At 45.4% G+C, this 17961-nt stretch overlaps 1 protein-coding gene across 1 annotated transcript in view; it reads right to left on the bottom strand.

Annotated features, from left to right (window-relative positions):
* Positions 1-17961, bottom strand: part of LOC148527367 (pleckstrin homology domain-containing family A member 3-like) — a 42947-nt gene that overhangs the window by 3249 nt on the left and 21737 nt on the right. Inside the window, exon 5 of the mRNA XM_088469283.1 lies at positions 4401-4577. Within this exon, the coding sequence (XP_088325409.1) occupies positions 4401-4577 (177 nt within the window). The remainder of the gene's footprint in view (positions 1-4400; positions 4578-17961) is intronic.

A 17961-nucleotide genomic window follows, 5' to 3' on the forward strand; every position in this document is an offset into this window, starting at 1 on the left:
ATAAACTTTTTCTTCGAAGTCCATAGGGTCCACAGGGATATCATGGCGGTAATGTGGTTGGAGAGATCCAGGCACCAAACAAAGCTTTCAACTCCCAGGATGCCTCGGGTCCTCCTCCATATATAGCCTGCCCCCAGACCTTCAGTTTTGTAAACAAGTCTCAAGGCAGGAGAAGGAAAGAGTAGAAGGAAGAACAATCGTACACCAGAAGCACTCTCACCCAAGATGAGGGAATCAGTGACCAAAAGAAAAAATACCCAATACAGCCAGGTGCGTCAGGGTGATTGCCCTGTAGACCCTATGGACTTCGAAGAAAAAGAGTCATCAATGGCAAGTCTACCATAACTGTTATTTTCTTCTTCTGGGTCCATAGGGAACCACACGGACACCATGGGGATGTCCTAAAGCAGTTCCCCTCTAGGTGGTTTGATGCTCCTGGAGCAGAAAGGAGAACTCGCCGCCCAAAGGAAGCATCCTGAGAGGCAAAAGTATCACAGGCGTAGAACCTAAGAAAAGTGTGGACAGAAGACCACATGGCTGCTGATCAATTGTGCAAGGCAGAGGCACCACGGTTAAATGCCCACGATGGCCCTACAGACCAAATAGAATGTGCTGTCACCGTGTTTGGGACAGGGAGATCAGCCTGAAAGATAGTCATACGTAACCAATCGAGCCAAGGTCTGCTTGTTAGCTGGTCATCCTAGTTTGTGAAAACCATATAATACAAAAAGAGAATCTGATTTTCTAACAGAGATTGTACACTCCACATAGATACAGAGAGCACAAACTACATCCAGGGAGGCTTCACCTAACAAGAGGTCTGGAGCCTGAAAAGTTGGAACTACAATTTCTTCATTCAAATGAAAAACGGGACACTACCATAGGAAGGTAACCCTCCCTTGTATGAAGAACAGCTCTATTCTTGTAAGAAAATAAAAAATGGGGAGCAACAAGAAAGCACTGCCAAATCAGAGACTCTGCATGCAGAAGACATAGCGAGGAGAAAAGGGGTCTTCGCTGTCAACCATTTCAAGTCTACAGAGTCCAGAGGTTCAAATGGGGAAGCTTGTAGCCCCTTAAGAACCAAAGACAGATCCCACCATGCTTCCGGTGGGACAAAAGGAGGCTGAACTCGCAGTACTCCCTGAAACAAAAAATGTAACATCTGGTAATGAAGCAATCTTTCTCTGGAACCAGACTGACAATGCAGAAACCTGCACTCTCAAAGTGGCCAGGCGAAGACCAAGGTCTAACCCAGCCTGGAGAAAAACCAGTACCCGGGAAACCGTAAATACCTAGGGTCATACTTTCTGTGGGAACACCATTGAGCAAAAGAATGCAAAACCCTGTAATAGATGCGGGCAGAGGCAGGCTTTCGTGCTCTAAGCATCGTTTGAATCACAGAGCTGTAGAAACCTATGGCTCTTAAGATGGAAGATTCGAGAGCCACGCCGTCAAAGCCAGACGAGGAAAATCCAGATGCAGGCAGGGACCCTGTGTTAACAGATCCTGCCATAGAGGAAGATGATACAGACTGTCTATGGATAGATTCCATATGTCAGTGAACCAATGACGTCTGGGCCAAGACAGAGCCACTAGTATTACTGTTCCGCCTTGAATCTCCTGAGAACTCTTGTGAGGAGGGAAATTGGAGGAAAGAGATACCCCAGCTTGAAGTACCATCTTACTGCCAGTGCGTCCATGAATGCTGCTGATGGGTCTCTGGACCCAGACCCATACCTGGGGACCTTGTGGCTGTGACGAGATGCCATGAGGTCTATGTCTGGTAGACCCCATTTGTTCACCAAGAGCTGAAAACACTCCCGGGTCGAGAGACCACTCTCTCGGCATGTATATCCTGACGACTTAGGAAGTCTGCTTCCCAATTGAGGACTCCCAGTATGAATATCGCAGAGATGGCTGGAAGAGGACATTCTGTCCAAATCAGAACCTTTTGTCACTTCCTTCATGACTTCGCGTGCCTCCCTGATGATTAAGCCACTGTAGTCGCGTTGTCGGACTGGATCTGGACCGGCTTGCATTGGAGTAGGTTCTGTGCCATGATAAGTAGAGATGGGCGGTTCGGTTCTCCAGAAATCCAAATCCACCCGAATTTTGTGAATCCAGGTAAATCAGAGTCACGGTTCTAATCTCCTGGAGGAGATCTGGGTCACGGTTCTGATCGTTTTGTGGTTCGGAATTCGGATTTTAAATCCGAATTTCGGGTTTTGGATTGCATAAATTACATAATTTTAGCTGTGTTTTTAACCTTTTTATCTATTTTTTATTTTAAAAAATCCAGATCCAAAACCTAAACCAAGACACTTGAGGGTGGTTTGCAAAACCTAATCCAGATCCAAAACCTTGAACGAGATACAGATCCAAAACCAAAACACAGGGGTCGGCGCACATCCCTAATGATAAGTGCTTTGTATACAGCTCGCAGTTACAGAATGTTTATTGGCAGATGACTTTTCCTGATTTGTCCATCTTCCCTGAAAGGTGTGATGACCTGTCACTGCCCCACATCCGCGAAGACTGAAGTCCATGTTGAGAAGCTCCCAATTTGGAATCCAGAATGGATGACCTTTGTCCAGATGATCCTTTTTCAGCCACCACAGGAGGGAGAGATCCTTTTCTGGTGTGAGAAGGATCCTCTGGGACCTTACTAGCTGACACTATACATTCCACCTGGAGAGAATCAATATTTGCAGGGGCCTGGAATGAAACTAAGCATACTCCATCATTTTGAAAGTGGATACCATAGATCCCAGGACCTGCATCGCTGATAGAATGGATACCCTTCAGTTTGTGTACTCGAAATGATAGGGCCGCTATCTTGTCCTCTAGTAGAAACACCCTTTGTACCTTGTACCTGCAGTGCTCCCAGATGCGTCTCCTACACCTGAAGCAAGGACTGCCATGCGCGATTCCCTGTAAGCGAGGAACACCTTACCTGACATCTCCGAGCGTCCGGTTGCAGTCCGGGTCCCAATATCGCTGCTAACAATCTCAGCCGAAACCCGCAGAAATCACCAGCCCTGTTGCTGGTGTTGCGGCCCAGCAGATGTAGGAGTTGTCGCAGTACATGCGTCTTAATTCAGACGCTCAGTACTGCCAACCCAAAAACATAAAATAAAAGCTTAGGACTGCCTGAGCAGTCCCCTGTTACAAAGGTGCGTCTGAATCCTGCAGCACCAAACGAACAACTGGCCTGTGGCTAGGGGCGGGGTAAATATGAAGGAGAACCAGAGGCATACTGGGAGCTGAAAGCTTTAACTGTTTGGTGCCTGGATCTCTCCAACCACATTACCCCCATGGTATCCCTGTGGATCCCTATGGACCCTGAAGAAGAAACAGGAAAATAATGAATTTAATCAGGAAATGTATAATGATCAATAACCTGGTGGCATTAATCTATGCAGCACCAGATCAGTGCTATATAGTCACAGCTCTTACAGTAAGTGTCAGAATTGGTTTAAATGCTAAAAATCAATGTCCTTCTAATTATAGAGCCTTGAAAATAATAAGGGCTAAACGACAAAATTTGCGTTTTCCTAAAAAAGAAAATGAATAAAGTGTTTAAAACCTTCACCAGGAGTCCTCCACAGCAGAAAGAAAGAATCCCTATGACATTCCAACCCCTTCTACTGCTCCACCCCTGGTCACTAGCCTGCATTTTGCAGGAGCAAGTGTTCCAACTGACACAAGTAGAATACTTCCTCTCCTGTCCCTACACCTCACATACTGTCATTCACTGCATAGTGAATGCAGGAAAGGGCTTAGTGGACTCCTTTTACTCCTTAAACTCCTACTGCAGAGAAGCCAGTGACCATAGTGCTGGAGAAAAAGGGGGCCAAGTGGCACGGCAAGACCCTCATCCTTTGTCAGCTGTAAGATGGAGCTATATAAGAAGAGATTCTTAGATCTTGTGTCCAATGCTTCTTGGTGGATAAGACCTTGTTGGGAAGATCATCATGAGTCAAACTGTCCTTTCAAAAAGGTCAATCAAATGAGAAACTGTTCTTCAGTACTACCCTGCACAATGCAATTTTCCTACAAATTCAGTATTTGAAACAGAACTATCATTTGCAGAGGGCAAATCTTAGAGGGTACGATCACTATGAAGTCTTAGCTAGGTTATGGGATCAATGTACAGTAGATTAATGAATAGAACATATTTTCAAATGTAGGCGTATGAATGAAGTTACACTCTATATCTCCAATCACACTGTTCTGCAAATGCTCCTTTGTAATAAACATGTCTGCAAGCTACAAAGCCTCACCCAGCTTAATGTGGGGAGACGTCTGGCTTAGTAATTGTTCTTGTATCAGGTCACAGAAACTACAAAAGTGAAATACTGGCAAAGAGAGGAGTGACAACAGACACGAGAGATTACCTTGCGACTTTGCGGGAGCTTGCTGCCAACGACATCTCCTGGTAAAACAGGTAGAGGAGGGTCTTGGGTAAGCTTAAGCGGATGCAGGTTGGTGCTAACATATTTCATGCAGTCATCTAGGGTAACGCAGATGTGTGAACATGTGCCCTGTAGCACAGAACATGCTGCGTGGAGTTTCTAAAAGAAAACAAAAAAAGATGAAAAAGAACTGAACTGTGGTTGGCAAAATCAAAAGCATTGTTCTCTGTGTTACTATTCGCAGTGTTTTGCTGAAAGCCAACACAGCTCTGTCATAGCCAATCAGCAGGAAAGAAAGAAGAAAATCTCAAGCAGGGAATGACACTGTATAACAGTTATAGGAGACATAAAACGCAGTGAAGGAACAATTTTCTTTGGTTTTCCCTCTATCTAGCTAGACAGGAATAGCTTTCCAACAGCACAACATGGTATAAAGGTTCTAGTTGCATTATGTACAGACACGCTGACAATAAGCCATACTGCTCTAGAACACAAGCGCACTGCATTAAGTCACATACAAGGTAATAAGCACAGTGGTGGCATACAGACAAATAAATACACATGGTATGAAAATATACACACATATACTGGACAATGATTTACTATGTCAGTTATACATTAAAACCCACCACAGGATGAGTCACATTTGCTGGTCATTTCTAGGGGATGTAGTCAGCATTCCAGGGCGCACACAATGAAGGCGGTCAGAATCCTGATGCTGGAATCCTGATGGCTGCAAACCTGATGGTATTAGGTTTAGGGGTCAGGGTTAGGCACTAGGAGGGGGAGGATGAGGGGTGGGGGAGAGGAACAGTTGGGGCTAGACTATTGGAGGGGAGGGTTAAGCTGCAGGATAGGTGGGTTAGGGTTAGAATACTTACCTGCATGCATCAGGATTTCCACCATCGGGAAAACGCTGCCGGGATTCCAACCGCCGGCATTATCAGCGTAGTGAGCGTGTACCCAACCCATTTCTAACAGTAATAGAAGGAACTGGATGTAGTGCTGGATGTAATGAGTGATAAATTTAAAAATGATAAGATATCTTCATAGCACCAGAAAAACTGAAATGCTACAACCATTAATATTCAGGAATTGAGCCACAATTTTTTTTTTTTTTCAGAGCAGTATAGGGCCCAGAACCAGTTCCAATCCCAAAAGACTCTGGAAACTACCATTCAGATGCTTACTGAGTACATAATTGCTTTCCCAAAATGTCAGAGGGTCTACTGAATTTCAGTGAGTTCTCCCTGACTCCTGGGAGAGTGAGCCAACTTCCAGAATCTTGCCAAATTACCCAGTGAAGTGGGCAGTCCAAGAACTTGATGACATGATTCGCAGTTAATATCATAAAGTCCTGCACTCTAGGCAGTATATTTACTAAAGTGTGGGATCATAGAAGTGGAGGTGTTGCCCATAGCAGCCAATCAGATTCTAGCTATTTTCTTTTAGAAGGTGCTAGAAAAATGATAAGTAGAATCTGATTGGGCAACACCTCCACCTCTATAAACCAGCAACTAGGGGGCTAAGACCAGGGCTGGATTTATAGAAACTGGGCATCAATGCGACTGCAAGGCGTAGACAGTCACAACGAATGTACAGTTAGGGCATGGTGTGGGCATGTAATCTCAAGTTAAAACAAACATGGCCATCGAAAAGTCTCAATTCCAGCCTCCTGCAGGCGTCTCAGCTGTGTTAGCGGTTAGCTCAGGACTTGGACAAACTCTGCCATTACAGTCCAGGTTTTAAGGATATCCATGCTTGAGTGCAGATGACATAATTAGTACCTCAGTCAATTTGATTTAACCATCTGAAGTCAAACATGGATATCCTTAAAACCTGGACTGTAATGGCAGAATTTAGGAAACTCTGACCTGGTGTAAGTGTAAAAGTTGATAGTGATGACTGTGTCCGATTGGTTGCAACTGAAAAAAACGCACCCATTTATTCAAAATCAGTCATTTTAGGCTGCAAGGAATCTTCCGGTTTCTGAAAATAGGCACATATAGTGTTGATATAATAACAACAATAATAATAAAATGGATCTGTGTCTAATTAGCAGAGCAATTCTAGTGCTTCAAGTTACTTGGGTACTGATTAAAAGCACAGTCCAGTCCATTAACTGTAATATATTTCTATTGTATGCTGCAGTTTTTAGCATTTTGTGTAGTGTTGGTGAAGCCAGGCCTCTAGTTGCAGTCCCGTCACATCTGCGCCAAGTAGAAGTGAAGGGAGTCACAGCCAAGGGAGGGACTGGTATTAATATTACTTCTATTTGTGCAGCATTAGAAATAGTGTTGATCCTATGTGCAGTATTTTTACATTTATTTAGAGCATAAGCCAATTTAATACAATATTTCTAGATCTATTTGCTTTTAAAGGACCGTGTCCTCCAGTTCTTTACTTTCACTGTTGAGAATTTGATTTATTTTTGTCTTTTTACCCTGGCAGTGCATTTGTTGCATTTGTCTTTGTGACAAGTACCAGGCGATCCCATGCAGGATGCACAGCAATGTGACTCCATCACTCAGGTAAACACGTGCTGAGTTTCCAATTTCAGAAACATCAATGTGCCAGATGTAGGAGTCCTTGATTTTTATGACAGATATCTGGCAAGTGGCAAAAGTAATTGAGCTCTGTACATATATTTCCTTGTACATCGACAATGCAGACTTATTTCCTGAGAAGTATACACATTACTCCATCATTGTAAAAGCTGAGAGACTTAGGGCCTGATTCAGAGCCGGACGCTATTTGCGGTCGCTCGTTCAGAAAAAGGGGTCGGATATTTTAATAGAGCGCTCGCTCTTTGCGGTCTGTTGACGCCTCTATGTCTGAGCGAGCGAACGAAATATGCGCTCGCTATTTTGTAAAGACGCCCCCTAGCCGTTCGCATCATACATAATCTCCGCTATGTATTAGATTGATCGAGTACATCGAAAGGCGTCTGAACTGCTTGCAGTGCTAGTGGTTGGATTTTCCTACCGCAATCATGCGAACAGTTCAGGCTAAGAGACAACCAAGTGACGTGGCCGATGACGCTGCTTTGTTAATTATGCACACCCTTAAAACGCCCGTTTTGACCGTTTGGCACGCCTGCGTTCAGATCTCCACTCCCCATTTTCAAGCACCTTCCCCTGTTACCACCCACAAACGCCTCATCCTGTCACTCAAATTAGCAGGCACTCGCTATTTTGCGAGCGCTCGATTTCCGACCGCACTGACTGGTTGGCGCATGTGCATTACGACCCATACGCATGCGCAGATGTGCGAACATCGCTCGGAGCGAACGGGTGGCTGCTTACGAGCGGCTCTGAATCAGGCCCTTAATTCCCAAGATAAATGGCTCTGATACTAGTCCACACGTACACCCAACAATGAAGGGCCTTTCATATGAACACTGGGTCTCATTCAGACCCGCTCGCGAGCGCAGGACGCTCGCAAGCGGGTCGATGTTACCCAAATGCGCATGCTGTCGCTCCGGGTCTCGCACCAAAGGGGGCGTGCTGTCGATGTTGATTGACAGCACGCCCCCTTTGGTGGGCGTGCCGGTGGCGTTGCTGCCAGACGGAGGCGTTCCCATGGGAACGTCTACTGTCTGAAGCCAGCCCACCTGACATCACTAGTGATGTCAGTGGGAGTGATTTTGGCTTTGATAGAGCCAAAATCACTCCAGGGCTTGCGGCAGCGAGACCCTACCGCAGGGTCTCCGTCGCAAGCCCGATGGTCGCGATGGTCTTGACCATCGCGACCATCATCATGGACGCTCGCATAAGCTGTGGGTGGTCCATAAGGCCGCTCCAAGTTGAGGTAGGAGGGCCCTGATTCAGAGCGAGCGCTCTGGTCAGAGCGTCCGGCTCTGAATCAGGCCCACAGACCACGGGGCCTCACAATCCTCAGTAGACAGGTCAGTAGTGCAATGCCTAGGTGCATAAGAATCCACACGCAGATTTTAAAGGTTTAAATTAAATAAATGGAGCTTTACTGTCAGCATTCAGGAACAAAAATAACAAACACCTACAGTAGCCTCCATTCAGTGCACTAACTCACTTCTTGAACTCTGCCTACAATGGGCAGCTAGCCTGCAAACGTAATAAAAGTCTCTCAAAAGTCTCAGTCCGGTCTCTCACAGGTATAGACATAGGCTCCTGGCTTTCACACAAAAGTCGCTCTTGTGCCTCTATGGGCCTGGCCTCCTGTCCTGCAGCTTGGCTGCTACAGTTTCACACAAGGTCTGGACATCGGCCTCCAGGGGCTGCAACAGTCCCACTTGGACTGTCTTCTCTAGCAGCCTGACTGGTCTGCCTCATTAGCCTCAACTGAGCTCTATCCACAAGGCAGCCCTTAGCTGTTCTCACATTTCCTATTTCGAACCTTGTGTGGGTGGATCCCTCCAGCCCCACACAAAATACATGGCTCACCATCACCATTTATATATCTTTTATTTATATATGAGGCTGCATGCAGCCATCTGATGAAGCAGAGGCATTCCTTTTCATAAGTGACAAAGTATTCTCTTCTGGGAGGGGTGCCAAACCTGAAAAGATAAACTCCTGCAGATACGCTTTTAACAAGTGTGCTTTGGTACGCATATTATCATATGATCTTCAACCATTTAGTGGCCTATGTACTAAGCCTAAAGCTTGGTATACATTAGCCGTTGTGTACCCAGCACGATATCACCGGCGACGGGACCCAGCCTGCGGCAAGTGCATACACACTTGTCGATGCCGGCCCAGACAGGGGGAAGGGAAAGTGCCATGTTGTGTTCTGCAGTGTGACATAGTTCGCGAAATTCCCCGTTGGCCTTGCAGTAGGGGCGACTCCACCGTGGGATGTCGCCAACGACCAGCAGGAGCGTGCATATAATGGGTATACACTAGACTATGTACCAGATAGTTCGCTCCTATCCGCAGGATCGGATGACATATTGTCTAGTGAGTACCCACCTTTAGAGAGAGAAAAAGTTGGTAGACAAATTAGATTTTTGTATATACCGTAAAATCTCTTCCTCAAAAACCAGCTGGGGGACACCGGCAATGATATTTGGTAGAGGGCTGGCTGAGGAGTTCAGGCACTAAAATGTTAAGTATTAGGCTCTGACCCCCCCCCCCCCTCCCACTCTCTATCCCCTCCCACCTCCACCGGACCGCAGTTGTAATTTTTTAACAATGCCATATGGAGGAAGAGTACTATAGCCCCAAACAGGAACTACAAATAACAACAACAGGGACAGAGCGTATTGTCCCCCAGTTGGATTACGAGGGAGAGATTTTACAGTGAGTACCAACATTTAATTTCCCCTGGCATCCATGCTGGGGGACACTGGTAATGACATTGGGACTTCACAAGGCAAGCCTAACAAAACTTTGCCATCAACGCTAGAATCACTAGAACCAAAAAGTATGGAACCAGTAAAATTTGGTGACCCTATGCAGAGAACCAGGTCGCAGCTCTGCACAGCTGTTTAATGGAAGCACTTTGACCAACCGCCCAGAAGGCATGAGTAGAATGAGCCCAAAGAGAAGATGAACAGGTATACCTGCAAAAAGATCAGCATGGCGAATGGCAGGAGTGAACCTCCAGCCAACCCCTCTTAAGGGGCATCACTCAAGACCAAAAGGTAATAAGTTAATTTAAGAGGAGCCATATGGTCAATGTAGATCCACACAGCATGGACCCAAAGGATGAGGAGTCAGACAAAGCAGTAGGCCAAGGAAAAGCCTGAAGAACAAGATCCTGGTTGAGACGGAACTTGAAAACCACCTTTGGAATAAAAGAAGGCTTAGTCCAAAAACCACCGTCAGGATGAAAGATGGCCAAGGGAGGCATATAGGATAATGCTGCAAGCTCGGAGACCCGGCGAGCATATGCAATGGCCAAGAGAAACAAAACCTTTAAAGTGAGGTACCATAACTGCACGGTGTCAAGGGGCTCGAAGGGGGGCCACTGAAGATCATCCAAAACCAAATTTACATCCCTAGGAGGAATAGGAGGGGATGCAATCGGGAAACCGGCTGACGTGATCCCGACAGCCGGCTTCCCAACTGCTTTATCCCGGCGTGGATTAAATGACAGGCATCTATATCTAGACGCCTGTCATTTTGACGAGCGGACAGCTGCGGGAGGGGGAGGGTTAGGTTTAGGGCCCCCGGGGGGACTTAGGGTTAGGCTAGGGGGAGGGAGGATTAGGCTAGGGGGAGGGAGGTTTAGGGTTAGGCACCCTCCCCCGGGGGACTTAGATTTAGGCAGCGGGGAAGAGGGGGGGTTAGGGTTAGGCACCCCTAAGGAGGGTTAGGTTAGGTTAGTTTTTACTTACCTCAGGACATTCGGGATTTCCAGCACTGTCGGCCTGCTGCTGCCGGGATCTGTTGAGCTGTCGGGCTACTGCTGCTGCCGGGAATTGCAGCCGGCGGTATTTCATACCTATTCCGAATAGGAGGGACGTACAGAGGTTGAATGCGAAGTACCTCCCCAGGAAGGTCTAGACTTCCAGAATATAACGCTAACCACTTCTGAAAGAGGACAGAAAAAGCAGAAATGTGACCCTTGAGCGAAGACAGACGAAGGCCCTGAGACAAACATGTTTGAAGGAAAGCAAAGATGCGGGGCAACCAAAAGACAGCAGCCAAAAGGTTGCGATGCTCGCACCAGGAAATATAAAGTCTCCAGAACCTATGTTAAATTCGAGACATAACTGGATTCAATTTCTTTCCTGTGGAGGGTCGAAACGAGAGACTGCATATTAGATCTTTTCTACAGATTGATGCAGTGTGGAAAGAAACGACCTAACAGTGTGAGAGGAGCTCTCTGCAAACGTTACTAACAGGAGTGTAACATCATTCTGTTTTAAATTGATTTCTAATTGGAAGCACTGATGAAGCCATTTCCGTCTTTGTGCCTGCGTAACTGGTTTACGAGTTTGAATCAAGGCATGAACCACCGTTTTAGAGAATCCACGAGCCCTCAGTATCTGGAACTCAAGAACCATGCCGTCAAATCCAGATAAAGTAAATCTGGGTGCAGACAGGGCCACTGATGAAGCAGATCTGGACGTAGATGAGGGCGGATAGGAGGAGCAGTCACATGCATTATAGCAGAGTGCACCACTGTTGACAAGGCCTATCCAGGCCGACTAGAATAACCTGGAGACACGCTCAGCTAACTCATTGAAGTACCCTGGACAGCATGGTAGGCGAGGGTGAAGAGGTACCTCAACTGGAAAAACCGAAGTGCCGGCATTGCGTCCACAAAAAGAGCCTAAGGATTCTTTGATCGAGCTCCACCTCTGGCAACCCCCCCCAGTCCACAATCAGCTGAAACACTACCGGGTGTAGTTCCCATTTCCTGAGATGGACAGTGTAGTGACTGAGAAAGTCTGCCTCCCAGTTGTCCACCCCCAGAATGTGAACAGCTGAAATTGCGGGGACCTGCCTCTCCACCCAACAAAGAATGTGAGACACCTCCGTCAGTACCTGGTGACTAGCTTGTTGATGTAGGTCACGGTCGAGGTTGTCCGATTGTATCGGATTCGGTCGGCCCTGGGAGTGTTGGGCGTTCCCGACCAGCTGCAACTGCAGAATGTTGATAGGAAGAGAAGTTTCAGTAGGGGTCCAAAGACCCTGAATGCAAAGCTCTAGAGTGGCTGCACCCCAGCCTGTCACGCTGGCATCTGTAGTGACCAACACACAGTCCAACACCGAAAATGGAGAGATTCGGAGTGTGAAGCCACCGCAGAAGAGACTGGCTGGTTTGGATGGACAGTTGAAATAGCAGATTGTCTAGATGAGACCCTGTTCTGGATGATCAACGTAAAATCTGCCATTGTATAGTCCAAAGCTTTGCTATTGTCCTGATTTCATACTCAAAGTATGACACCATCTTCCCCAGAAGTTACATGCATCAGAGTACTGAAACTAGAGGAAGCCGTAGGAGGGACTTCACCAAGTCCTGGAGATCCCAAATCTTCTGTAGTGGGAGGAAGACTCTTTGACTGAGAGTGCTGAATAAAAGGCCCAAGTATATAGTCTCCTGGGAAGGAGTGAACTTTGACTTGGGATAATTTATGATCCAGCCGTGAGACTCCAGAGTGTCCACAGCTACCTGAACATGTTGACGGAGCATGGTCTTGGAGGGAGCCTTGAGAAGAAGGTAGTCTAAATAAGAAAAGATTGTGATTTCTCTGCATCATAACACAGAAGCCATATGACATAGACATGCCGAATGGGAGAGCCTGGAACTAAAAATATGAGTGAATGGTGACCCTGCCAAATGTGTACATGAAGATATGTGTGCTTTATGTCTATGGACGCCAGATAATCCCCACCATCCATAGCTGAGCACAGTGACTCCATCTTGAACTTCGCCAAAACCAGGTGAGGGTTTAGCAGCTTCAAATTGAGGATCAGATGAAAAGAACCATCTGGTTTGTCTACCAAGACTTCGCTGAGAAGGAACTGGAGCAAAGACTCTGGAATCTGAGAGAAGGCACCACTGAAAACAAGACTGTCTTCCTGACAGAATCTCTGGCAAGTGGTGTAACAAAATCTTTTGGCCCATGGATGCTCCAAGTCGAGGATATAACCCCTGAACACAATTCTGCTCACCCAGAGGTCTGGAGCCAGACGTCCTGGAATTGGAGTAAGTGGTCCATACCACCTGATGCTGGAGATGGGCCTTCTGAGTGTCATGCAGCCAGCTTGGGGCTAGGCCAACAAGGGGCTGATGAAATTCAAACCTGAAAGGTCCCCCTGCGGGAGTAACTGGAGGAGCCAAGGAAGGAGTGAGATCTAACTCTACTGGAGAAGCAAAAACAAGAAGTCTTCACTTTTAGTGTAATTGATTGCACTGTATGAATAACGTTTAGTAGCATTTGCCAATCGGGCTATGGGAGCATTCACCCTGGGTGGTGCTACCCAAACCTATGTGTCACCCGCTGCTAAAGGGCAAGTGTGTTTGAATCTTCAAGGCACCTAAAATTTCTTACCTGGCTTAAGCCAAGCCTCATTTAAGATATCAATAAAATGAGAGAAGCTCGGGGAAACAGACAACTGCTTTCTCTTACGTTTAAATAGAGAAGAGGAACTACTGGTCTAAGGCACCTCAGCCTCCTGAATATTTAAAGTCTTATGTACTGCCTCAATCAAGTCTCGGACACCCAGGCTAGCTGGTGTATCCTCCTCCCTGCCTTATGCATCCTCCCAGCCAGGGTCCCCAAGCTCATCGTCCTCCTGGGAAGAGTCTGGGGAATCCTGCACGGATTCTACAGAGTCCCCTGTCGGGACAGAAGAAGCCTGCAAGGAGCACTTCTTAGAGGCTGAGGAGGTATATAAAGGGAAATCTAACTAGGGGTCTGATTCATCACAGATTGCAACTGCAACAGCGTACGCAGATTGGCCGATGGTGCGTACTGTGCATGCACCCCAGTGTACGTGCGCGAGTTAGCATTGCGATCACTTACGCAGACACAAAGCTACCGCAGAGTGAGTAGCAGGAGGTCAGCGTTTGAGAGTGAAGACGGAGAAGTGGTCTCAGAAACACAGGTGTGCCTGTCCGTTAGAACGCCGTTACTTGCGTGCATAAATTAGCCACTGCGACGGCATACGCAACTTGAGTACTCACTGCGTTCGATGAGGTTAGCAATTTCTCAGTAAAGTCAGACCTGTTGTAATTCTGCGTGAGGGGCCGATGATACTCGATGTTCCAGATGTGTACGCAGGACATTCATATGTTTCATATGTAAACATATGAATATTTCCTTAAAGACCCCTGAAGAAGTCAATTTGACAAAACGCGTTGGGTATTGATGTAAGAAGGAACTACTAACTGAAAGGTTTATGTAGCCGAAGATATAATATCATTCTTAAAGAGAGGTCACACCAATTTTGTGCAATGTAAGGATGGAATTTTAACATTGCTAAAAATACATTTTAACTTTGTCAATTAATATATATATTGGTTACATTTTAAAACCGAAAGGCTGATTGCTTTTTATCAGGTGAATACTTAGTGCGAGGGTTTCTTTTCAGAAGAAGGTTATCTTTACCCCAATTACAATTACCGTGGGGTAATAGATGTGGCAAGGAAGAGATAGGATTGGCGGGAAAGGGGGAGGTAAGAAGGGGATAATAGAAGAGAAAGGAAAAGGAGGGACATTGAGAGAAGGATGGAGAGGTAAGTGGATGGAGGAGAAAGAAAAGGGGGCAGATGAGACAAGAGTAATGGATAGATCCTCCTCCGTCCTGACATCATAAGTTACTGTCAAACGTCATTCCCTACTATACACATGGACATAGAGGGGGAATATAATCCTGTGGTGAGCAAAGTATATATATATATAAATAAAGAACTGGCGGCACTCAGGAGACTTTTGTAGAAATAGTGCAAAACATGTTGTGTATCCTGAAGAAGGGATTTTAAAGTCCCAAAACGTAGATTAAAAGCACAAAGTTTTGCACTATTTCTACAAAAGTCTCCTGAGTGCCGCCAGTTCTTTATTTCTATATTGTGGGGGATTCGTACCCCAGTGGAGGGCACCAGGAGCAAGCTGTCTGCGGATATTGGAGGGGAGTGCCGGGGTGAATTTGGACACATTACATTACATATATATATATATATATATATATATATATATATATATATATATACACACATACACACACACACACTTATATGTATACATATATATACACACACGTTTAAATAGAAATTATATTATAATATATATATATATATATATATATACACACACATATATATATATATATATATATATATATATATATGTGTGTGTGTGTGTGTATATATATATATATATATATATATATATATATATATACACACATACACACACACACACACACATATACAGTCAGGTCCATAAATATTGGGACATTGACAGAATTTTCATATTTTGGCCTCTACTCACCACCACAATGGTTTTGAAATGAAACAAACAAGATGTGCTTTAACTGCAGACTTTCAGATTTAATTTGAGGGTAATTACATCCAAATCGGGTGAACGGTGTAGGAATTACAACAGTTTCTATACGTGCCTCCCACTTTTTAAGGGGCCAAAAGTAATGGGACTATCAACTCAAAAGCTATTTCATGGACAGGTGTGGGCTATTCCCTCGTTATTTCATTATCAATTAAGCAGGTAAAAGGTCTGGAGTTGATTCTAGGTGTGACATTTGCATTTGGAATCAGTTGCTGTCAACTCTCAATATGAGATCCAAAGAGCTGTCACTATCAGTGAAGCAAGCCATCATTAGGCTGAAAAATCAGAACAAACCCATCAGAGAGATAGCAAAATCATTAGGTGTGGCCAAATCAACTGTTTGGAACATTCTTAAAAAGAAAGAACGCACCGGAGAGCTCAGCAACACCAAAAGACTCGGAAGACCACGGAAAACAACTGTGGTGGATGACAAAAGAATTATTTCCCTGGTGAAGAAAAACCCCTTCACAACAGTTGGCCAAATCAAGAACACTCTCCAGGAGGTAGATGTATATGTGTCAAAGTCAACAATCAAGAGAAGACTTCACAAGAGTGAATATAGAGGGTTCACCACAAGATGCAAACCATTGGTGAGCCACAAAAACAGGAAGACCAGATTACAGTTTGCCAAACAACATCTAAAAAAGCCATTACAGTTCTGGAACAACATCCTATTGACAGATGAGACAAAGATCAACTTGTACCAGAGTGATGGGAAGAGAAGGAAAGGAACTGCTCATGATCCAAAATATACCACCTCATCAGTGAAGCTTGGTGGTGGTAGTGTCATGGCGTGGGCATGTATGGCTGCCAATGGAACTGGTTCCCTTGTATTTATTGTTGATGTGACTGCTGACAAAAGCAGCAGAATGAATTCTGAACTGTTTCAGGCAATATTATATGCTCATATTCAGTCAAATGCTTCAGAACTCATTGGACAGCGCTTCACAGTGCAGATGGACAATGACCCGAAGCATACTGCAAAAGCAACCAAAGAGTTTTTAAGGCTAAAAAGTGGAATGTTATGCAATGGCCAAGTCAATCCCCTGACCTGAATCCGATTGAGCATGCATTTCACTTGATGAAGACAAAACTGAAGGGAAAATGCCCCAAGAACAAGCAGGAACTGAAGACATTTGCAGTAGAGGCCTGGCAGAGCATTACCAAGGATGAAACCCAGCGTCTGGTGATGTCTATGCGTTCCAGACTTCAGGCTGTAATTGCCTGCAAAGGATTTGCAACAAAATATTAAAAAGTGAAAGTTAGATTTAGGATTGTTTAGTTTGTCCCATTACTTTTGGCCCCTTAAAAAGTGGGAGGCACATATAGAAACCGTTGTAATTCCTACACCGTTCACCTGATTTGGATGTAATTACCCTCAAATTAAATCTGAAAGTCTGCAGTTAAAATCACATCTTGTTTGTTTCATTTCAAAGCCATTGTGGTGGTGAATAGAGGACAAAATATGAAAATTCTGTCAATGTCCCAATATTTATGGACCTGTCTGTAATTATATATATATATATATATATACACACACTCATACATACACATATATACACATATACACACACACACACGTAAAGGCAGTGTGGATGAATAAATAGGTTCCTACAGTAGGTGCAATGAGCAGGGTGTTTGGTGGGAGGCAGTTATGTGGGAGGTGTAAGGTACTGAGGTGGGACGTGAGTACACGGTGTCCCAGCAGTGTTGGGCAGCAATCACTCCTCCTCCCCCTCCCAGAGAGAGACACAGTTACCGGCACTGAGGATACTCCTCCGGACTAGGGGAAGTTGCAACCACCAGTCCGACTACCGCTTGTGCCGCCTGGCTGCCGCTGTCCCCGGCGGTTCCTTCTAGCACCCGGAAGTGCTGCTATTCGGCACAGACCACAGCTTCCGGCTAACCCTGTAAGCGCACACACAGCCGGCGGATGTGAGCCAGTCCGGCGGGCTGATGTGAGCCGGCCAGACAGGCAGCCTTGCAGAGGACCAGCCGGCCCTAATGCTGCACAGTTGTACCGTCCCGGGGGGCAGATGGCACCCTGCCCCCCCCGCCGCTGCTCACAGGCATATAACATGTAACCATATTATGGAATGTAGCTCCAGGACTGTCTGCTAAGGATACAGCAGTATCAAACTTTGGGAGTTGAGTTGATATAATTTAGCTACAGTATAGACTATTATTACCTGGATTTCAGCCAGAAACTCATCTTGGAAGAGATTCAGCATAAGTTAACCACAGAACTTAAAGCACTGGCTTTATTACTTATAGAGACCTGTATGTAGAGGTTATTGTAAAGAGAATATATAACTGTATAGGTACAGATTTACTGGCAACACTACAGGAGGGAGCAGGAGAGCCAGTGAAAAGGCAGTAATAGAGGAAATTTGATGGAACATTAATTTGTCCATGATTACATGACATGTTCCAAGGATTCATACTTTCACCGCCAAGTTTCAGCAGTAAGATAGTTCTGGAGAATTGGACTCATTGAATGACATTGTTTTTACTACAGGGCCGTAACTATGATAGTGCGACCAG

Source organism: Taudactylus pleione, unplaced genomic scaffold (genome assembly GCF_031769625.1).
Source record: "Taudactylus pleione unplaced genomic scaffold, aTauple2 ptg000089l, whole genome shotgun sequence".
Taxonomy (NCBI): Eukaryota; Metazoa; Chordata; class Amphibia; order Anura; family Myobatrachidae; genus Taudactylus; species Taudactylus pleione.